General features: G+C 32.0%; 2 protein-coding genes and 1 long non-coding RNA gene across 4 annotated transcripts; 1 reads left to right on the forward strand and 2 right to left on the reverse strand.

Moving 5' to 3' along the window:
* Positions 1 to 114: 114 nt before the first annotated feature.
* Positions 115 to 4,084, reverse strand: LOC110639569 (probable methyltransferase PMT27). The gene is made up of 8 exons (XM_058153172.1): positions 2,282 to 4,084; positions 1,904 to 2,053; positions 1,552 to 1,822; positions 1,357 to 1,467; positions 1,095 to 1,269; positions 726 to 998; positions 432 to 626; positions 115 to 331 (listed from the first exon to the last, which is right to left on the reverse strand). The coding sequence occupies exons 1-8, from the start codon at positions 3,800 to 3,802 to the stop codon at positions 115 to 117; spliced, it is 2,913 nt and encodes a 970-aa protein (XP_058009155.1). The 5' UTR covers positions 3,803 to 4,084.
* Positions 4,085 to 6,686: 2,602 nt separating this feature from the next.
* LOC131183133 (uncharacterized) lies at positions 6,687 to 13,324 on the forward strand. The gene is made up of 2 exons (XR_009151275.1): positions 6,687 to 7,571; positions 12,506 to 13,324. It is a non-coding gene; the product is annotated as an uncharacterized LOC131183133 (long non-coding RNA).
* On the reverse strand, positions 11,086 to 13,157 carry LOC110639588 (protein SHI RELATED SEQUENCE 1). 2 transcript variants are annotated; one of them, XM_021790602.2, is made up of 3 exons: positions 12,572 to 13,157; positions 11,779 to 12,165; positions 11,086 to 11,299 (listed from the first exon to the last, which is right to left on the reverse strand). In XM_021790602.2, the coding sequence occupies exons 1-3, from the start codon at positions 13,155 to 13,157 to the stop codon at positions 11,241 to 11,243; spliced, it is 1,032 nt and encodes a 343-aa protein (XP_021646294.2). In that variant the 3' UTR covers positions 11,086 to 11,240. The 2 variants fall into 2 exon arrangements, with proteins under 2 accessions (XP_021646294.2, XP_058009156.1); XM_058153173.1 differs by having other exon boundaries at positions 11,086 to 12,165.
* Positions 13,325 to 20,426: the final 7,102 nt, after the last annotated feature.

Consider the following 20,426-nt stretch of genomic DNA (forward strand, 5'->3'; position numbering starts at 1 on the left):
GATAGTACATCCCAAAGGAAGCGCAGCAGCAGAGAAACTCACCATGACAGGTATACAAGCTTTCTTGGAGCGTCACACCACAAGATTATCTAGCCAATGCTATTCTCTACACTATCAGGAAGAAGCTGCAAGTGTTTGTGGCCGCCAATCACCTTTCTGTGCGCTGAGCAAGCCTTCTTGGTCTCTGGAGAAGGTTAGATGAACCTCCCATCTCAGGGACTTTAACAGGTTCTCAACTTCTCCTATTGCTTTGGACTCATCACGAACGATCAATTTACCTCCAGGTCTCACTATCCTATCAACCTCTGCCATAACAGGAGCAAGTTTGCACCTGCAAAACGTAAGAGTCCAATTTGGTTATCAGGCTCTAGAAATGGAAGGGTGAACTATAAATAGAACATATAGGCACTAAATTCATTGATATATATTACCTTTTCTTCAGCTTTGAGAAGAGATGATCAGCATGGAGGAGGTCATAAGTTCGAGGGTAAGTGCTGAAGGATTCACACCAATCATGGTATATACCAAAAAGGCCTCTCTCATATATTATAGGAAGCGTGTCTGGGGAATCTACGTTCACAACGTTTAAGACCCATACCTTAAGGTCCATCAGAGCTGCGGCAAACCTGACGTATAAAAGGTTAATTAGCTTCAGTATCACCAATTTTTCCTCGTAATACTAATAATTAGCAGAACAAATAATAATAAGGTAAAAGGATCAATACCCTCCATAAACAGCTCTCATGTCCATAATATTTCTGACGTTGGACCAACTGATTCCTAGCCCCTTTATGTATGAGTTGCGCACTACATGTTTCCAATGTTCATAATCTGTGGCAAAATCCTGAGGAGCTGGTTTCCCATAGATCCCCATCTGAGAGCTGTTTAGCCAGTAAGGAGGTGTCTGTAGTCTACGAGGCCAATTCTCAGGCCACCGAGCCCCTCTTTCATTGTAGTCGACAGGCACCTCATGCATGCACGCCTGCAGAGGTACGTACCTGAAAGATACAATGTCAGAACGAGTAATAATTGAGAATCAAGATTTCTAGTTGCTAACTTGTAACTTCACCGAGACCGAGTGAAATAAAACCTACCAGGCAGCACTCGGATCATCATCACTCTTACACAATGGAGGAATATTTTTCTTTCTTTGATTGTAGCAATCATTAGAGGTTGGTTTGCGGTAGATGGCAGCACCAATAGAATTAAGTTTGTCCTTCTTAATCGTCACGGGCTCCCAACACATGGATACCGTCAATGCAGACATTGCTAGAAAAAAAAAATGATAATGTAACAAGTTGAGCTTGAAGAAATTTCAAAATGGGAATGACAAGTTTTTAAACAAATCTTATATACCTTTCCATATCTCCACATCTTCTTGAAGTTTTTGGTAAACAGGAGTAGCCGACCAAACAAAATATCCTCCAGGTCGCAGGACACGGTTCAATTCCAAGAGTAGCATACCACCTGAACAATTAAGCCTGGCAAATTTAATGGACTAGCTTTGTACACCTATAGGTTGAAAAGAAGAAGAAAAAGAAGAGTTGAGACCATCAGCGTGCCAAGGCACTCTACAGCGAGCACAGTGGATGAGATCGAAGACCCCGCTTGGGAATGGGAGACGCTGAGAACCCATGACAGCGGATATGGCAGGTATTCCTCTTTCTAGGGCGAATTGCACTTGGGCTTCATGTTCATCCTTTGGTGCAAAAGACATTGTAAGAACATCCTTTTCGAAAAGGTAACCGCCAAAGCTTGCAACCCCGCACCCCACGTCCAAAATCACTCGAGTATGCTTCCCCCATTCTATGTTGGGCACTGCCTGAACCCATTAGACGGATCAAAATCGATTTCTTTCTAATTAGAAAAAAAATAAAAATAAAAAATAAAAAAGAATCTTCACCTTTTGAAGAAACTCAATGTAGTGGAGAGCTCCATGTATGAATTGGGTGCCACCACCTGGGAAGGTCAACAGTTCACCCGTCACCTTAACCCAATTCTGGTGACCCTTCACCTCCGCCAATTTCGTATGAGGTACATTATGATACCATATCTGTCATATCACAATTAAAAAAAAAAAAACCTTATTTCTAAACTTATTTAATGCATGGAGTCATAAATAGCAATGTAATCATTGGACTAGCAGTTCCATGGATGTCTGTCTTGAATGCAGCCCTCCCTCTCTATATATCCTTCAAGAATTTTCGATGGACAATCAAAAAAAAAAAATTGACGATTCATATTACTCATGCAAATGTTGAGCAGAAGATTTCAATGATACCTTGTCTCTGCTTCCAGGCCATGTGATGGGCGTTTTGTATCCCTCGGGAAGTGGGACCAAACAAGTGGGTCCCTCCTCAGGGCAATGCCTCTCCCGATGCTCAAAGTGCCTGGTACTTCTCAACTGCTTGATTGCCTTCTCGTTGTCCAAACAAGGTATATAATCAGGACCTGCTGTGACGTTACAGAGTGGCCATGTGTATCCGTAGATGCTTTCTTTACCATCTGATTCCTCTTTCCGTCTCTCTTTCTGGTTCTCTGATTCCGCTGCCTGAGTTGACCAGGACTTCTTTGATTCCTTCGATTCTTTGGGTATTCCTGAAGTCCCACCACTAGGGAATGATGACTCGCCAGCTGGGTTCCTTTCAATTGACTTATCTTCCGTTGTTGTGTCCTGTTTTGTTTCTGGGATGGGATTGTTTTCACCTTTAGACTCTTGCTGGGTTTGTTGATTCTCAGCTTGGGTTTTTATGTCCTCTGTTGCTTTTTCAGATTTTTTATCCTCATTTTGTTTAATTCCAGGGACAGTTACGTCTTCAAATTGATGCTGTTGTTGTGTTTCATCACTAGAGGCTGAGTCTTGCTTTTGTTCTTGCTGCTGCTTCTGCTGCTGTTGTTGCTCTTGTTGTTGTTGCTTCAGTCTCTCTTTTTGATCTTCTTCTGATATCTCATTTTGAGATTCTTGAGAAGTCGTCTGAATTCCAGCGTCTTCTTGTCGTTGTTGTTGTTGCTGTTCCTCATATGATTTCGAATTTTGAGATTCCTTATTTTTTTCTGTGCTTTCAGTTTCTTTTTTCTGTTGTTGTTGATCTGCGTTTAATTCTTGGTTCTGAGAATCCAGTGAATTCTTGCCTATATCAATCTTTTCTCGCTGTTCTCGTTGTTGATCTTCATTTTGCTTTTGATTCTGAAATTGATCCTGTGAATTTTCACCATTTTCAGAGACTGTGGTTTGCTCTTGATTCTCATTGCTCTCCTCATTTCTTGTTTTCCGGCTTCCCTGATCAGATTCAGAAATTTCTCGGTTGGTTTGATCGGCTTGCTGGTTTTGACTGAGTGTGCTCTCCTCAGATACCTGAGTCTGGCTTTCTCTCTGCTTCTCTTGCTCCTCACCAGGTTCTTTCCCCTTCAAACTCTGCGAGTTCTCTTCAACAACAGCAACCTGTTCCCCAGTATCTTGTTTACCATTATTACTCTGCTCATTGATGGTTTTAGGATCATCAGATTTGATAGCATCAGCAGGAAGATCACCAGGATTGTCTTCGAAAACAGGTTGATCTTTTTTGTTACTGGGTTCATTATTCTGCACCTCATTGGACGAGGTAACATCAGGTTCATCCACAGTGCTGATGGTGGTTACCTCGGCTGTCCGAGCGGTGGTCTGTGGAGGGACTACAGAGTTGGAGGTTAGCATCCACACACCTACAACACATACTGCTATGAATGCTACCGTAGTAATAGTTGATGCATAGGAAGAAGATGATGAGCTACGCTTACTGGTACGAGACCTTCCTAGAGCCATTTTATTTCTATTTTTTCTCTTTTTGGGAAGAAGGTTATAGATAAGATGTTTCTCAAGAGAGATTGCTTGCTTGAATACAAAAGCAAGGGAGAGGTTTCAGCTGTGCTTGTGGAGATCGAATGAGAGAACAAAAGTTGACAGAAGACAACCAAAGAAAATTTCCAATGTAGAATTTCTCAAAGATCCTGACGAGTCGGAGGAGGAAATTCGTTACACCAACAATTAGGACAACTCAAGTCTGAATTATTGCTATTTAATTATGTATCGTCCCAATAAGTTTTGCCAACGTTAGCATCATTTGAAAATAATTCTTCCATGTGTATACTAAAATTCACTATATTGTGCTTAACGATTACATTAATAATTTAGTATTGTGAATAGGTCCTATGGAATCTTACATTCGATGCGGAGTATATATATATGTGTGAAAACGTAAATATTAGTATGCCATTATAAAATTACCATAATTTTACAATGAGGTGTGTTACTTTTTGATTCTTTATATGCATTTATTATAAAAAAATGATAATAATAATAATAATAATAATAATAATTTAATATTGAAGTGTCTATGTATAGTTAGAGATTCAAAAACGAATAATCCCATCTAATTAAAAAACTGTAAAAATTTAAAAAAAAAAAATGCATTTCAGGTTAAAGTTATTGGATGGTCCAGTAACTTTTCCTGATGAGAAATTCTCGCCTTATCTCACGCAGCTCCATTGCCCATTTCCTTTTGGCAGGAATGGGAACTTGGGCAAAGGGTATGGTGGCCCAAGCATTTTTTCTGCGCAGAGGACCCATAATCAAAGCCCAGCAGTTGAAGGCAGGCTGCCCAGAATTTGAAGGAGGAGAATCAAACTCAGCCCATCCAATCCAAAATCAATTTGGTGAATGATGATTATAGAAACATTGAAACCCAAGTAGGAGAGAATCCTGAGCTCATGTGTTGATATAAAATACTAATAATAAGGTGCTTTCAGACAAAATAATAATAATAATAATAAGGTGCTCCATTTTTTAAGATTATTGAGATGGCAGACACTATTTTTTTTTTTTGTTGTTGCCAAGCCCCAACATGCATGGACCCTAGTGCTGTAGATGCCACCTTTAATCCCATTTTTTAGTTTCGAAATGTTAAGAAATAAGATTAGGACAATATTGCATTACAAATATGTTTATCGTTGCTCAGACAACATTATTGCATTTCCAATCTTCCGTCATCTCCAATATCTATAAGCCTAGTTTTTGGGAAACAAATCTTCATGTTTAAATCTATTATTTCTTGTCCTAAAATAGAAAATTCATTTAGTCTTACTAAATAATCTGAATATTAATCCTTAACATATAATGTGACCAAAACATAATTAATCATTTCTTCATAATGTTGACTTTTAAGTAAAATAAAATCATAATCATCAAAAGTGAAGTGTTTTAAATACTTGAGATTTTTTTTTTAAAATATTAATAAGGAACCAATCATTTAAGATTATTAATTTTTAATTCCATTAATTTTAATTAAAAATTGATTAAATTTTGAGATTTTATCATCCTAAAAATAATTGAATTATCACTTAGTAATCACTTGAGATTAATAGGTGTCAAATATGATATAAAGGACTATATATCTTTCATTATTGAATATAAGCTCCCTTATAAAAGGGAGAGATCCATCAAGAGTCTTAAATCAACAAATAATTTATACATTAAATATATAATTTTTTTTACAAATATTTAAATAATAAATTAATAATATTAATCTACAACATACATACATACGTACAGCTGTTTTCTAGTGGACCAAATTCAGGGACATTTTTGGGCACTTACTTTATGGGACGTGTGATTCACATCGGCTTGTCCGTATGTTTAATTAATTTAGCATTTGAAATTCTGGCAACATCGTATGTATATGCCAAAGAAAAATGATTATAGCATTGCATTTAAACTAAGGTAAATTAAATAAAAAAAGATGCGTAAAATGGAATGTTATTCATTATTATCTTATATAAATCAAGGCATCCACATATTATTTATTTATGGGGATATCCTTTTTTTGGTATACAATAGAAGTTCTTAAAGAGATGGAGCTGCAGATATTTAACTAATTAATTTTGAAATTAATATTACATATATGATGAATGATTTTTTTTTTTCTTTTAATGGAGAATATATATACAGAGAGAGAGAGAGAGAGAGGGAGATCATTCTGTCAAGTACTTGTCACTTTATCATTACTTTTAGGTGGAAAATGTCAATCGTGTCAGGTTTCTAAAAAGCTTGCTTAAAAATTAAAAGGAATATTCTCAAGGCAAGATTTTAAGTGAAAACTAACCGAGAGAAAGTGATAAAAACTCCTAACCACAAGCCAACAAATATTTTGAATCTTTTGATAATTGGAGATCCAATTCCATAATTAGGTTATAAGTGCATTGTTTCTTCCTTTGATTTTTTCCATAAAATGGAAAGTGATATTGTTTTTTTTTTTTTTTAAGTTGTTAATTCCATTTTAAAATTTATTCCTTCTTTCATAACAAAATTTTGCATTCGATAATGAAAAATAACTATCTTATAAGCTGTGGTCATCAATAATAACAAAAAAAAGAAAAAAGAAAAACCGTCAAATAGTTAATACACCCAAAAAAAATTCCACAATTAATGGTTTTGATACGTGGAAACAAGCAAAATAGATACAGATGCTTGAAACACCACGGAAAGAATATCATGATGGATGGCTGATGATTGAACAGACAATTGGTGAGAGTAATGGAGGATGGAGTTTATTAAATACTTGTTTCTTTGCTTTATGGTATCGTGGAGAAAGCCAGGCATAGCTCAAACAAACCATGCACCTGGCACTAAGCAGTTGGTGCCTTGCAGCTCAAAACCAAAGGCTATAAAATAAATAAATACTATTTTTCCCACAGACAGAGAGAGACAGAGAGAGAGAGAGAGAGAGAGAGAGCTTGCACTCTTTCATCCAGGCTTTTATTAATTAAGAATATTAATGTCGTTGTTTAGCTGCGAACGTAAATGCTTCCCAGTAGGTAATTCAGTCTGTCTCCTGCTTTCTCACAAGCAGAATAGGGCTCTCTTAACAGTAAAGTTGAGCAAATCAATCTTTGAGCTGAAGAAGATTTTCACTAATTGGACTGCTTGTCGTTTGGGACCACACCAATTATGCCCACCGATACTAATGCATTATGGTACTGTAGATTCGTATAAATCTGGCATCTGGCCTCACTCTACCTACTGAAATTTGCCTAAACCAAAACCCTATATTCAATAACAAACCCTACTATCCTATCGTCTTGGTTTACACACAAAATTAATCTCTTTAAGATGCTTCTCTCTCTCTCTCTCTCTCCCCTGCGTCTCTGACTGAGTAGCTAGATTCTCTTGCTTCTTGTTTTGCTCATGTGAGGTCATAAAGAGCAGTGTCCGGCAGAGCTCAGCTGATGAAGAAGCTACGATTTTTCGCACTTCATAAGTGCCAAAGCAGAGGCTCTCTTGCAAGCAGGTACGGTAATGTGGTCATTCCCTCCCTACCCTCTTCTGAAATTGGCTTACTTTTAAGGCATGCTTGGTAAAATCTGTTAAATTCCATGAATTTGAACTGTTTTTTGAGGTTTTATATAGGCAGGCTTGGTTTTAGATTTCTTCTTACGTTTGTTTGGTGTACGATACACAAGAGACATGGTTGTTTCCTAAGGTAACATGAGAATCCGAGAAAAGTAGAAGTTCATGAACAAGGACATTTGCATATGAGGTAATTCTCATTATCAACATCTCTGTGTAAGTTGTTTGGAATACTTTTGGCATTGGGAAAGGGATTTGATACCCAAAAGTTCTAGTGTTTGATTGTTTAGCTTTACTATATTGGATTTCAATTCTGGCTTTGTACTGCTATGATGGTACATAGGTTCTACTCAAATTATAGGGGATCCAGTAGAAAATACTAACCACTCGTTTTGAAACGAAAACAAAATTAGAAAAAATTTACCTATCAAATAACCCTTGGCTCCTGTACTGTACAACTCATGATCTCTACATAGTGATTTTATTGCAATGTGAATTTTCACATTTCTTGCGGAAAAAACACTTGAAATATGCAATAATGGGAGCTGATTATGGTTGGATTAGGTGATCCAGTTCCTTAAATATGTAAAATACAGTCATAAATCATTTAAAAGATGTGATCAATGTTTGAATTGTATAATCAAATGCAGTAAGAAGTGAATTGTCAAAACTATTCTAACAATCACTCGCAAGCCATATCATAACCCCAAGAACTCTAGTCTCAGAGCTTTACTTTGAAACTCAGAGCTTAAGCTTTCATGATCCTGAATGCACTAAAAAATGAAAACCATGTATGCATTGATAATTAACCCGAAGAAGTGGAATCAAACAACTTCAACTTGAAACTCAGAGATTGAACCATTCTGCTTACCTTGAAGAATTTTAGGCTTTCATATGCTTATGATATGTACCAAAAAAAAAAAAATTTACTTGAGGGGCTGAAAATTGTTTTGCGTATGCTAAAGCTCCAAAGTGAAACGAATATATTAGAAACAGATAAAACGTGGACAATTCTGCATGTTGAAACTATCAAACTGAATATATTATAGAAGAAAAAAAAAACTATGCAAGCACCAAAATGGAAGAAAAAAAGGAACAATTTTTTTTATCAGCCAAGAAAAAGGGAACAATTGCACATTGTTATTATGCTCTTGTATTATTTAATTCTCATGCTTTTGTAGCACTACTTCTATTGAGTAACGTGCTAAAAATTGATAATGCACATAGAGATATTCAAAAGCAAATTGCACCAAATGAGTTTCCTTAATCGTCATGCTCTAAAAACAAACGTCAAAGTTAGCAAAACGATAGGTTTATTTATGTTCCATGCATGAATTCTACAAGCGCTCGCATGAACATATAAAATTCTGTTTTATTGTATCACATTAATTCATGCTATATATGTATCAAGACATGCTTTTGTTATTTCTTTTCTTTCCAATCTTTTTCCTTGTGTATCAAGTGGCAGACCAATAATACTCTTAGTTAAATGGGGGGCAAGTGACGGGCTTTATTGAATTCTACATCTAAATCAAAAAGAGGAAAAAGGAAGATGTAAAAGATGCCTATTAGTGCATATGAACAATGCAATCCATAATTTCTCTTAGCAGACATTTGAACACAAAAAGTTTGTTTTTATTCCCTACAAAACAATGAGAAACCAACTTCTAACTGAAATAACTCACAAATAAATGAACACAGCTTCCTTATCAAAAAAAAAAAAAAAAAAAGAACACAGCTTCACAAGTCATCTATTTGTTTTAATAGCAACATTAGGTTATAGGCATGCTCAACCAGTTTTATGTAAAATTCCAACTTCCTACCCAATATTTTCACCAAAAATGAAAAATGTCATTCTCAGAGTCCGGCTTATTTTCTCTGAAGAAATGTCCACTGGTCTTGACTCTTACACAACACAAGGAATAGGAATATAATGCAAGCTTCAGGGAGAAGACGGAAGTTACATATATAAAGAGTAGGCATCGAATCAGACACGAAATTAGTGCCACTTTCCCCAACAATAGCAGTAGCTATAGGGTAAAGGATAAAAACAAAACTAATAAACATTTAGCATTAATTGTGCCATTCATTTTCTCAAAATGAATGGTGTACCATTAAAATTATTAATTTATAAACTGATGCATATTTGCGTGCAAGAATAAATCATTATATATGTGAAAACTAGTATTGTAATGTTTTAACACTCAGTTTTTCCGGCTCTCTTCACTATTAATTACCATCTTCTTACATGAAGGTTTTCATCCAAAGTAGAATTAGCAGAAATACTAAATAGGCAATATACTGCGCTAGTTACAGACAAAACAACAAAACTGAGCACAATTATAATTTAAATACTTTACACAGCATGAACATTTAAAATAATAAGTAGGTGTTTCCAGAATTTTTCCACGAAAAGCATGTTCCACTGAAATTCAAGCTTAGATTACACAGTTTACATATAGTAGAAATTTTTTTCCCGGTTACAATATCTAGCCAAAAAAATTGTAAGGCATCTTAACTTTCAAAACCAAGGATAACCAAAAATTTCAAGGACAAAAACTGAACAAATATTTAGAAAAAAAACTCATAATCAATAGCTAGTATCTAAATTATAACAATTTACTTCACTGATTTGGTATAATAACTGTCTTCCATTGTTCCCCGGAACTTTTTTTTCGCCAGTTTACACTTTATTAGTCGTACTTGTGGTGGACATAGCAATAAACCAATATAAACCACATCATGATTTTATTTTTAGTCATGATTTTCTTAATAACTTTATATACTTATGCTGATAATTAGCATTTAAAATCACAACTCAAGCCCTTGCCTTGAAAATATGTGAAGATTTGATCAAAGCAACTCCTTTCATTTAGACTTCCCATAGGATTACATGCAGACAATGATCAAAGTGTGTGTGTGTCTATATATATATATAAAAGCATGCGGTTTATATTTATTTTAATTGACGCTGTTGTACATACCACTCCAATGAAACAAAGCCACATTTAATAGCAAAGATACAAAATGGATATAGCTAGCTAGTCTCATTAGATGTCGGCATTATTGAAAACAAACTGTTTACGTCCAAAAATAATGTAATATAGTAAACAAGAAACCATTTTCCAAGAGACAAAAGACCTTTTTTTCTTATTGGGAAGGGAGAAATCTTTAGGTTCAGAGAGGCTAATTATATGGGTAGCAAATATAAACAACACGATTTGAGTCGGATGGTCTGGAGAATAAGGGTTTGTTTGGCATTATTATTGAAGTTGTCATTGATAAAATTATTTTTTTAAATATATTAATTAAAAAATATTAAAAAAAATTAAAAATTAAATTTAATCAATTTTAATAATAAAAATATTAAAATAATAAAATATTATTTTTTAAATCATTTTTTTCAACGATATTTAAAATAATGTTTTTGTTCTGAAAGGTAATTTCAATGTCAAACAAGCCTTAAGCTGACAAGATTCTGAATCTTTCGGTTCTTTAGCTTGATCTAAATTTCCACTCATTGAGAAAGCCTCCCTCCCTCCCTCCCTGTCTCTCTCTCTCTCTCTCTCTCTCTCTCTCACATACATACACACACACACACTCACGCGTATCCAGAGTAGTTGATAAGTAATATTTCCCATTTTATCATCAAATTATTAAGTAACATATATGCATGCCTGTTCAAATTAAGAAGCTCGAAGAGAGAGAGAAAAACATACTAATAATAATAATAATAATAATATCACATGAACACACACACACAACTTGAATGCTCTCATGCATGGATGGAGACCGCCCATGCCGCCCCAGGTAAAATGATGTTGTCTTTGCAGTTTGTCCAGCCACAGAAGAAACCATTTCAGACAGGCAAACTTACGGGTAAACAGGGAAAAGGCAGCTTCCCAAGTCCAATATGCACTAGTAGTCATTAGTGCAATGCAAATTCAACCCCAGAAGACAAACATATAATATAATAAACAAGAACAACAAACAGCCACATATTACATTACACAAAATAATCAAGAAAGAAAAAAAAAATCGAGAGATAAAGAAGAAAGAGAAGAATAACTTAAACTGAAGCATTGAAATTTGCACAAGAACAACTAACAGGCATGTTTCTTATTTCCTCTCAGTTCAATCTTTTTTTTTTTTTCCTTGTTTTCTTCTCTCCTTTGTTTTTTCCCCCTCGGTTTAGGTAGTTGTATTTCAATGAAAGTGTCAAATGTACTTCTCTACCGCTGCATTTATCATCATCAATATCAAATACTTGCCATTTTTTTTTTTTGTCAAAAATACTTGCCAATAGACGGTGTAAAAGGTGGAAATATGGAAGAGACAATGACAATGAAATGATGTGGTTTCATTTCATGATCTTGGGTTTGGGAAGAATGGCGTACCAGCAATGAAAGTGTTGAGCGGAATTGGGTAGAGAGAGGAAGGATCCATAAACGCTGATGCTGCTGCACTAGATGAAGCAGACGTTACGCCTCCACCGGCGCCGGTGGGGGAGATTGCAGCGGATGCGGTAGCAGTACCAGCTGTAATTAAGTTAAGCGGTTGAGCTACACCACTAGCTCCACCGGAGGAGGTTTCAGCAGCTGACATATAGGTGCTTTCAGGGCCATGATCATAGAGAATACCCTTAAAAAAATGACCTCCAATGTTGACAGCAGTTTGATAAGCGTATTGATCATCATGTTCGTCAATGCCACTCACTCTTACGCAGCGAAATACAGCGGGAGAACTAACTTCTGCTGGGAAATTCCCCAGTTCTAACCCTAAAACTGTTAAAAGAAAGATAAGCTCAGATTAAACAAGCATAGATAGATAAGAAATGGGATTTTTATTAAATTATTTTACGTAATATGAAATGGCACAAAAAAGCATATACACAGATATCCAGAAAAATACACACACTCGCTCGCAAAGAGGACGAAATAGTTTCTTCCCTGTCAATTCACTCGTCAGGAATACTAGAAAATAGTATTAGGAAAAGGGGGGAAAAAAAAAAGAAAAAAAGCTGATGGGTTTACTACGGAAGTCGATTTCATTACACGCAATAGATATGGTCTATCTCTTTTCTTTCTAGATACTCTGATGATGTGCCTCTGAATTCTTTTGAAGAGTCAATCACTGGAACTCTGAGTTGTTCGGGAAAGAAAAGTAAAGAAAAATATGAAGCAACTGTACCTGAGGCGTTGGTGGGTAAGCGAGTGCACGCAAGAGAGGATGAGGAGCTTGGATTCTCTCTGAGTCTTTTGGGATTCTCTCCGCGGAGTTGAAGGTGCTGCTGCTGTTGCTGCAAGGCAGAGCGCTGTTGTTGCCTCTCTCGGCGTTTAGAAGCAGGAACCCATGTGCTTTTGACATGGGTTTGGCAGTCGAATCCTCGGCTCTTGCAACAAGTTCTACACCGCATGTATACACAATCTTTCCTGGCTTGGTTGCCGCAATCTTGGCAGCTCATGCCTCCTCCTCCACTGCTGGACCTCATCATCATGAAGGCTGATCTCGACGAAGACTCATCAGAGAAGTTGATTGAGCTCCTGCCGGGGCCCACCCCTAACCCAGCAGCTGAAGAGTAAAGATCTTGCTGTGGATTTTGGTGGCGTTGGTGGAGAAATTCTTGCTGTTGCCATAGCTCAAAACCCTTGTAAGGAATGTCTTCGTTTTTGTACCAGAACCAGCCTTCTTGTGGGATTTCACTTGGCGGGTTGTTATGCTGGTCGTCTTGGTTACTTCCCCCACCACCACCTCCTAATGAGAACAGCCCAGCCATTGTTCTAAACCTGACCCAATCCTCAATTGTGAGAGAAAATCCATATCAGAAGCTACTGGCTCTCTGGGTTTTTTGACTAGTGAATAGAGCCCTGAAGTGAAATGTAGTCTTTAGAAATTCTGGAATTATGGGTTTTGAGTGGAAGAGAGAATTATTCTTACAATTTATTTCTTCGTATTTTTTGTGTTGTATACGTGTATTGTGTCCGTGATTCCCTCTCTCCTCACTCTATCCGGTCTCTAAACAACAGCGTAGTTGCTGATTAGTTATGCTTTTTGTTGTTGATGTTCTTGGTGGCGACAGCGGTGGTCGGTAATTTCGCCTGCCAGAACGAAGTAATAGTAATTCAGCAACTTTTGGAGGGTGGAGGAGCTCAGAAGTAGCGTCAATCGCGCTTTCAATTCTGTTCTCTCCTCCTTCCTTTCCTTTGGTTTCTTTTTACTTGACAGTGGTGGAATTGAGATGACTCATTTAATTCCAAGACACAGAATTACAACTGCCGCTGCTGCATCTGCTGCTCATCCATCTGTCTGCAACGCCGCCATAGCCAGTCTTCTGCTACCCAATTTAATTCTCACTCTCCTTTTCTCTCTCTCTCTCTCTGATTTCTTGCAGTGCTGAACCTTTTAGCTTCTCTGAGCAATGCCTCGTGTCTCTATAACAAAAATAACCTCTCTCTCTCCCAAAAGCTCTAAACTGCGTCCCTCTCTCCTCATTGGCTATGGACGTCACAGTCTCCTCTTTCTCTCTCTCGATCTCCCGCAACGAAAACGATCTATCTCATTCTCATCTAACGGTCATTTATCATGACACGTGGCTATTCAACCTCTCTCCTTCTTTTTCACGGAAAACCCGCTACTTTATTTTTTTTCCCTTCTGACCTTATTCTATTATTTTTTCATTTTTTATACAAATAAAAAAATAATTATATATATATTATTTTATTGAGCCGATAGATCTTAGATTTTTGCAATGGGCAGTGAAAAGGAGGCGTATTTTTAACATTTTTTTTTTTAAAATATATAAAATTAATAATAATCATGGCTTAGATGGTCTTGTGCTTGTGCTGGGAGACAGAGCGCCACCCTCGTGCTTTTTTACTATTAGTAATATTATTATAAATAATGTAATAGTAAAGATTCTTAATTAATTTTGGGGACCGTTTATTATTGATTGTTCATAAATAAATGAATGTGCGGTAAGAGTTAGAAAGGTTGAGAAGGAGAGTTTAGTAATTTGCAAGAATGCGATTTAGATTCCATTGTCATAAACAGTGCAAAGGATGATCATCAATAAATACGGTTTCTGACCACGCCGGCCGGCCTGCAGTTTTTGGTGCGTTTAGCCCTTTTCACCAGCTGTTCTTCTTTTTGCTTTTTCTAAATTTTTATTCTTTTTTTTATTTTGAGACACAACAAATCAATAATTATTGATAAATTCACGACAAAAAATAATTATATTTTTTCTTATCATAAAAATAATAAACTTAATATAAATTTTAAAAAAAATAATTTATAATTTTACATATTTTTTTTAAGTATGATCATAAAATTAATAATTTAAGATATTAATTAAATGTAAAAATTTAATTAATAATTATATTAATTTTAAAATTTAATTATAAAAAATAATAAATTTTATAATTTCTTTAATAATTAACTGTAATTCGATGCTTTTAATGTGAATTTTCTAATAATAATGTTGTAGTTGACATAAAATTTTCATTAAACATATTAATTATTTATTAATAGTATGATTAATTTGAGATATTAATAAAATATAAAAATTTAATTAATAATTATATAAATTTTAAAATTTAACTATAAGATTTAATAAATTTTAATTTTTTTTTTGACAATTAAGTTTATCTTTTATCAAAAAGTTAACTTCATGACTCTATTTGATAAATATGTTAAATCACTGTATAATTTTTGTAATTTTATATATATATATCTAATGGTGATATTCTAATCGGATGGATAATAAGCTTCTAGAGAGTTAAAATGATTTTCCATAATTACTATTTTAGAGAAAGATTCAATTTGATAATGTGATAAAATCTTATATTCCCAATTGCGATTATTTTAATTGAGTGGTTTGGGAGGCTTAATTATATTATTAAGCTTATAATCACCATCATTATCAATATTTCTTGCATGATGTTTCACCGTAAAACCAGATACATTCGAATGATCTTAGATCATATGATTATGACAAAACACAACTACATATGTTTAATATGCTTTTTTAATATATCAAATCAAAAGATTTCCAAATCTAGCTCTTATAATATCATTACCTAACAATTCTTAGTCCTGTTAACCCATTTCAATTGTATAACTAATTAAAAATAATAAATTAAAAAAATGAAATCCACTTCATATAATTTTTTTTTAAATTTTAAATAAAATTTTTTAATATACCAACAATAATCATTAGTAATAATTTATTAAATGTACCTCCGTCGCATATTCAAAGAGCCCCTCCAACAGTCTAAAATTCAACATTCAGTTGAGGGCCTCTCACCCAACAAACTCAATCTTATAAATCTTCATAATCTGTCGTCTTCAAAATCCTCAGCACTTACAACTCAAAAACACTATATACATAGTGGGGATGGACAAGACCCACATGTCAGGGCTGAGAAGAAGGCTTTCCCAACCCCCCTAAGGGCAAGCAAGAGAAACCTACGAGAGGCAGCGAAATTTGAGTAATTCAAGAGTTTCTAACAAAGGAAATGGAGAGAAAATTCTCTCTCTAACAAATTAAAGAAAGAAGAATCGTCTCATTCTTTTAATAAAAATGTGATTAATTAATATTTCCCTACATTTTATTCCTTAATTTACTCATGGCAACTTTCCCTTCTTTTAATTTCCTTCACGTCAATCAATATTTACGATTAGGTTATTGTAATATAGATATATGGTTGAAGTTCCTTTTCATGAATAGTGAACATGACATCTCCTTGCATATAACAAGCATATTTTGCCATTGCAAAAGAGAGAAAATTATAGAGGAGAAATGTGGACCACACCCACCCCTCCACCTTACAAATCACTAGTAGATTAATAATGCTTCATTTTGATGCCATCTTCTAAAAAGTCAAATATTTAATCCAAATATCCTATGAATTTGAAGGAGCATCAACCTCCTATGCACAATTTTCATGTTTTTCACTTTCTTTTTTTTTTTTAATTCAATGGTCTATAGATATAGTGATTTATACTATTGTATATCGCGAAAGCATAAAAAATATAAAAAAATAAAGTAATCATATAAAATATTAATATTTACATGGTTTACTCTTTCTACACAGAGCACTCAACGAGTATGATATTTTTCACTATAATCAAATAAATAATTATTAATTACAAATTCAAAATATATTATCCATCAACTCAATTGTACTTGAGAGATCACTCATTACAAACTGTTTATAGTAAATGCATTAGTTAATCCTCTCACTATCTTCTAGACACAATTTAATATATTTATTACTATAACTGCTACATTGTAAATGATATATTCAACTACATGGGCAAGAACTCTCTTATCAATGGACAATAATTCATTTCTTTTAAATTTTATGTCTTTTCCCTACCTTACTCTAAAGCATTTTTCTCTCTATAAGATTGCAATGGGCGGGAGCCTCTCATGAATGAGCAAAGCTAAATTCTCAATAATTGATAAGGCCACTTTCTGCAATGAGTCAAAACCCCTCTCTATGGGTAAAGTCACTCTCCATAAGTAAAGCCAAATAACTTTTATACCATAATCCTATTTATAATATTAATACCCTCAATTCTAATTTGATTATGAGCTCTATTATGTAGATAAATTATTCCTTCATGTAGGAAAGACTCTATCTCAATTAGCCTTGTCTCTTTTAATCAACTCTCTAAATTAAGCATGATAAAGAGTTGAGATATATTCGATTCAACCCAACTTTGTTAAGATAAGTTTGAATAGTAATTAATCAAGTTTTAAATGAATTTAAAATAAAAAAATTACTTATATTGTGTTGAGTTTGAATTTAAATTTTATGTATTAAGTATTTATTTTTTAAATTTATCTATAAAAAAATTAATTAAATATAATATATATATTTTTATGACAATACTTATCGATTTTTTTTTATATATCATATTTTAAATAAATAGAATTTAAACATTGTATAAAATTATTATTTTTTTTAAATATATGTTATTAATTAAAATATATACAATGAAGTGAGTTTGATATTATTCAAATAATAATTGAATTTATGATAAATTTAAATAATTTATAATAAATTTTAATTAAAATTAAAATGAATTTAAATATTGAAAATGCTAATGAGTTCATATATAAATAGCATTTTTATAACCCATGCTTTCAACGCTAACTATTATTATAATTTTGGAAGAAGAGGAAAAGAAATGACTTGTAGTTAAAGGAGCATAAAGGCACATGAGGTTCACAACTATTAGTTATCAAATTGTAATACGACATTAATAAAGATACATTATTATCTTATAAGTTTTAATTATTTATTAATATTATTTGAATATTTAAAAATATTATATTAATTTCTTATTTTATTAATATTAATATATTCTTTGCAGTTAAATGTAAATGTTGGGAGGACTATATTAATAATTGCCCTTTTTAAAAGATAAAAACTTATTATTTCCTTGTATTTTTTTTTATTGTATTTAAAGTTTTGTTTTATTTATAATTATTATCTGTCGCACTTAGAAAATAAGAAGCATTAACTATTTTTTTTTTAATTTTATCTTTTATCTATATTAAATATAACAAATATTTATATAATTTTCTATATAAGATAAAAGATAATTTAGTCTATTACTAATATATTTTTATAAAAATAAAATTATTCTATGATTTTCTTAATCATCATATAAAATTTAAATGTGATAAATAAAAATAAACAAAAATAATATAAAGATAACATTTAATCTTTAATAAAACTTATTATAGAATTAATCAATTGGTCTCTATATTTGAGTTAAGTGAAAGCAACAAAGGTTAAGGTGTCCTTATCAACTTTTAGAAAATTATAGCTGCCTAAATTGTATCCATCATCAACCAACAGTTGAGGCTTTCCATTGTTTGCTTTAGCAACTCAGATCCAAATGCAACAGTGGATGTAATTCAATTCACACATTGCATCATCAATAGTTTTGGACTCTTAAATCAAATATTTGAGTAAGAGGGAAAAAAATTTTCATAATAATATTAAATTCTTTAACACTATACTTGGGAAAGAGTTTTTAAGGTAAAATATGAGTTTCTAAAGCATGGAGTTTGTTTGGAAGGAAGGTTTTTTAAAGGATGTAAAGTTTTTTTTATGGTTTTAAAACCCCCAAAAATTTTACTTTTTAAACTCACAAAATTTATGGGTCAGAGATGTTTTAATTTCTTATTTTTTATTACTTTATCTTTTTTTTTTTATTCACTCCATTCAAACATACCGACTACTCTTATGATAAAATGAATGTGTTTTAATATAAAGAAATTAAGATTGAGTATTGTTTGGATGAGTGATTGAAAAGTAAATTTTGGCATTTGAGCTCTCCATAATTGGTTTGAGTTATCTAATAAACATGATGATTACAGTAGCATTCCCAAATTATAAGTTGAAAATATTGGAAATGGCTTGTTGATGTGTGGAAAATTGGAATAATTTTTGAAAAAAATTATTTGGAAAAATTTTTTATTAAAAAATTCAAAATAAAATTTTATATTTATATGTGTCAATTTTTCAAATAGAATTAATTTTTTGATTTTTTAAAATTTAACTAAAATTTGAAAAATAGTTTTATTTTTCATTGTTTTCTTTATACAAGAAAAAATTTTATTTACAATTAAAATTGAATAATTATTTTAAAAAATATTTATTTACCATAATAAAAAAATATATTATTGTAAAATAAATAAAAAACATATATTAAAAAATTAAAAAATAAAAATTTAAAAATATTTTATAATAATATATTTTTTAGTTATAAAACATATGAATAATTTTTTATTTTTTAAATTAAAAAATTGTTTTCTTATTTATAGGTAAACCCATTTTTATTTTTTTATTATTTTTATAAAAAATAAAAATAAAATATATTCAAAAAAATTAAAAATTAAAAATAAAAAAATTATTTTCCACGACTAAACAGGTCCAGCTAACTGAAATCTTTAATGAGGACTAATATCTAACAATCCGCATGAAATAATAGAAAAACGTTTATTTCCTTATAAAATGCAATAATAAAAAATTATGTCTCAAATAGTAAATGTTTAAGAAGACTTATTGTCATTTGATAAAATAATTTATAATTAATGATCCCTTCTCCGTTCCCTTTCCCTTAATTATGCATTATTCTATCTAATCACTCTCTATTTTTTTTTTTATCATATCAAATTCAATAAAATACACCATTATAATTTCAAAAAGATAAATTCAATAAATAAAATTAAAAATTTAATCACAATTTAAAATAATAATAATAATAATTTCAAAATCAACTAGCTTCATCAAAATCAATAAAACTCAAAATAAAAACACTATTGTAATTGCCTCATTTTATCTCATAAGAGCTTCAACGCCAGCCTATCATGTAGGCTCTTCTATCACGAATCGTACACGCATTTTTATTTTTCAAAAACCCCTTGAAAAGCCTTTTTCAAAATATTGGGTATCCTTCAAACTCGCGATGGAAGGATAAATTTTCAAAGATATTGCTCATTTCAATCCTTATATTTTAATTTATTTTAATAAAATCACTTATTTTTTTAAATAAAAAATAAATAATTTTATTAAAACAAATTAAAATATATTAACTAAAATGAAATAATCAATAAAATTTATCAAATTAATTTATAAATTTTAAAAATAAATTTATTTATTTATTTATATATAATATTTTTTGAGCTTATAAATTTACTTTATTAGTTAAAAAAAATGGTGAAAATGAACTTTTTATTTTGATGCTTAAACCATATATTTATAAGTTAATTTAACTAAATATTTTAATATACTATCCTTATTTAATTTTTAAAATTTTAATATAGATTTTATTTAATATATTTTTTAGTTATTTTAATAATACATATTATAAATTATTTTTTATCAAACACATCAATCATTTATCAGTCATTTATAAATAATTTAACTCAATACATAATTATTTAAAATTTTAAATACTTATAAACTCAAATTAACTTATAAATACTAACTACTTATAAGCTAATATTCATAAGCTGACTTAAATT

Source organism: Hevea brasiliensis, chromosome 9 (assembly GCF_030052815.1).
Source record: "Hevea brasiliensis isolate MT/VB/25A 57/8 chromosome 9, ASM3005281v1, whole genome shotgun sequence".
Taxonomy (NCBI): Eukaryota; Viridiplantae; Streptophyta; class Magnoliopsida; order Malpighiales; family Euphorbiaceae; genus Hevea; species Hevea brasiliensis.

Excerpts from the sequence above, each read along its gene's own strand:
- LOC110639569 (XM_058153172.1), bottom strand. The coding sequence starts at position 3,802 with ATGGCTCTAGGAAGGTCTCGTACCAGTAAGCGTAGCTCATCATCTTCT. Across the intron at positions 1,468-1,551 it reads AGTGCCTTGGCACGCTGATG|GTGGTATGCTACTCTTGGAA; the intron begins GTCTCAACTCTT and ends TTAATTGTTCAG. Across the intron at positions 627-725 it reads ATGAGAGCTGTTTATGGAGG|GTTTGCCGCAGCTCTGATGG; the intron begins GTATTGATCCTT and ends TTTATACGTCAG.
- LOC110639588 (XM_021790602.2), bottom strand. The coding sequence starts at position 13,157 with ATGGCTGGGCTGTTCTCATTAGGAGGTGGTGGTGGGGGAAGTAACCAA. Across the intron at positions 12,166-12,571 it reads CTTACCCACCAACGCCTCAG|TTTTAGGGTTAGAACTGGGG; the intron begins GTACAGTTGCTT and ends TTCTTTTAACAG. Across the intron at positions 11,300-11,778 it reads GCTCAACACTTTCATTGCTG|TGCATATTGGACTTGGGAAG; the intron begins GTACGCCATTCT and ends AATGACTACTAG.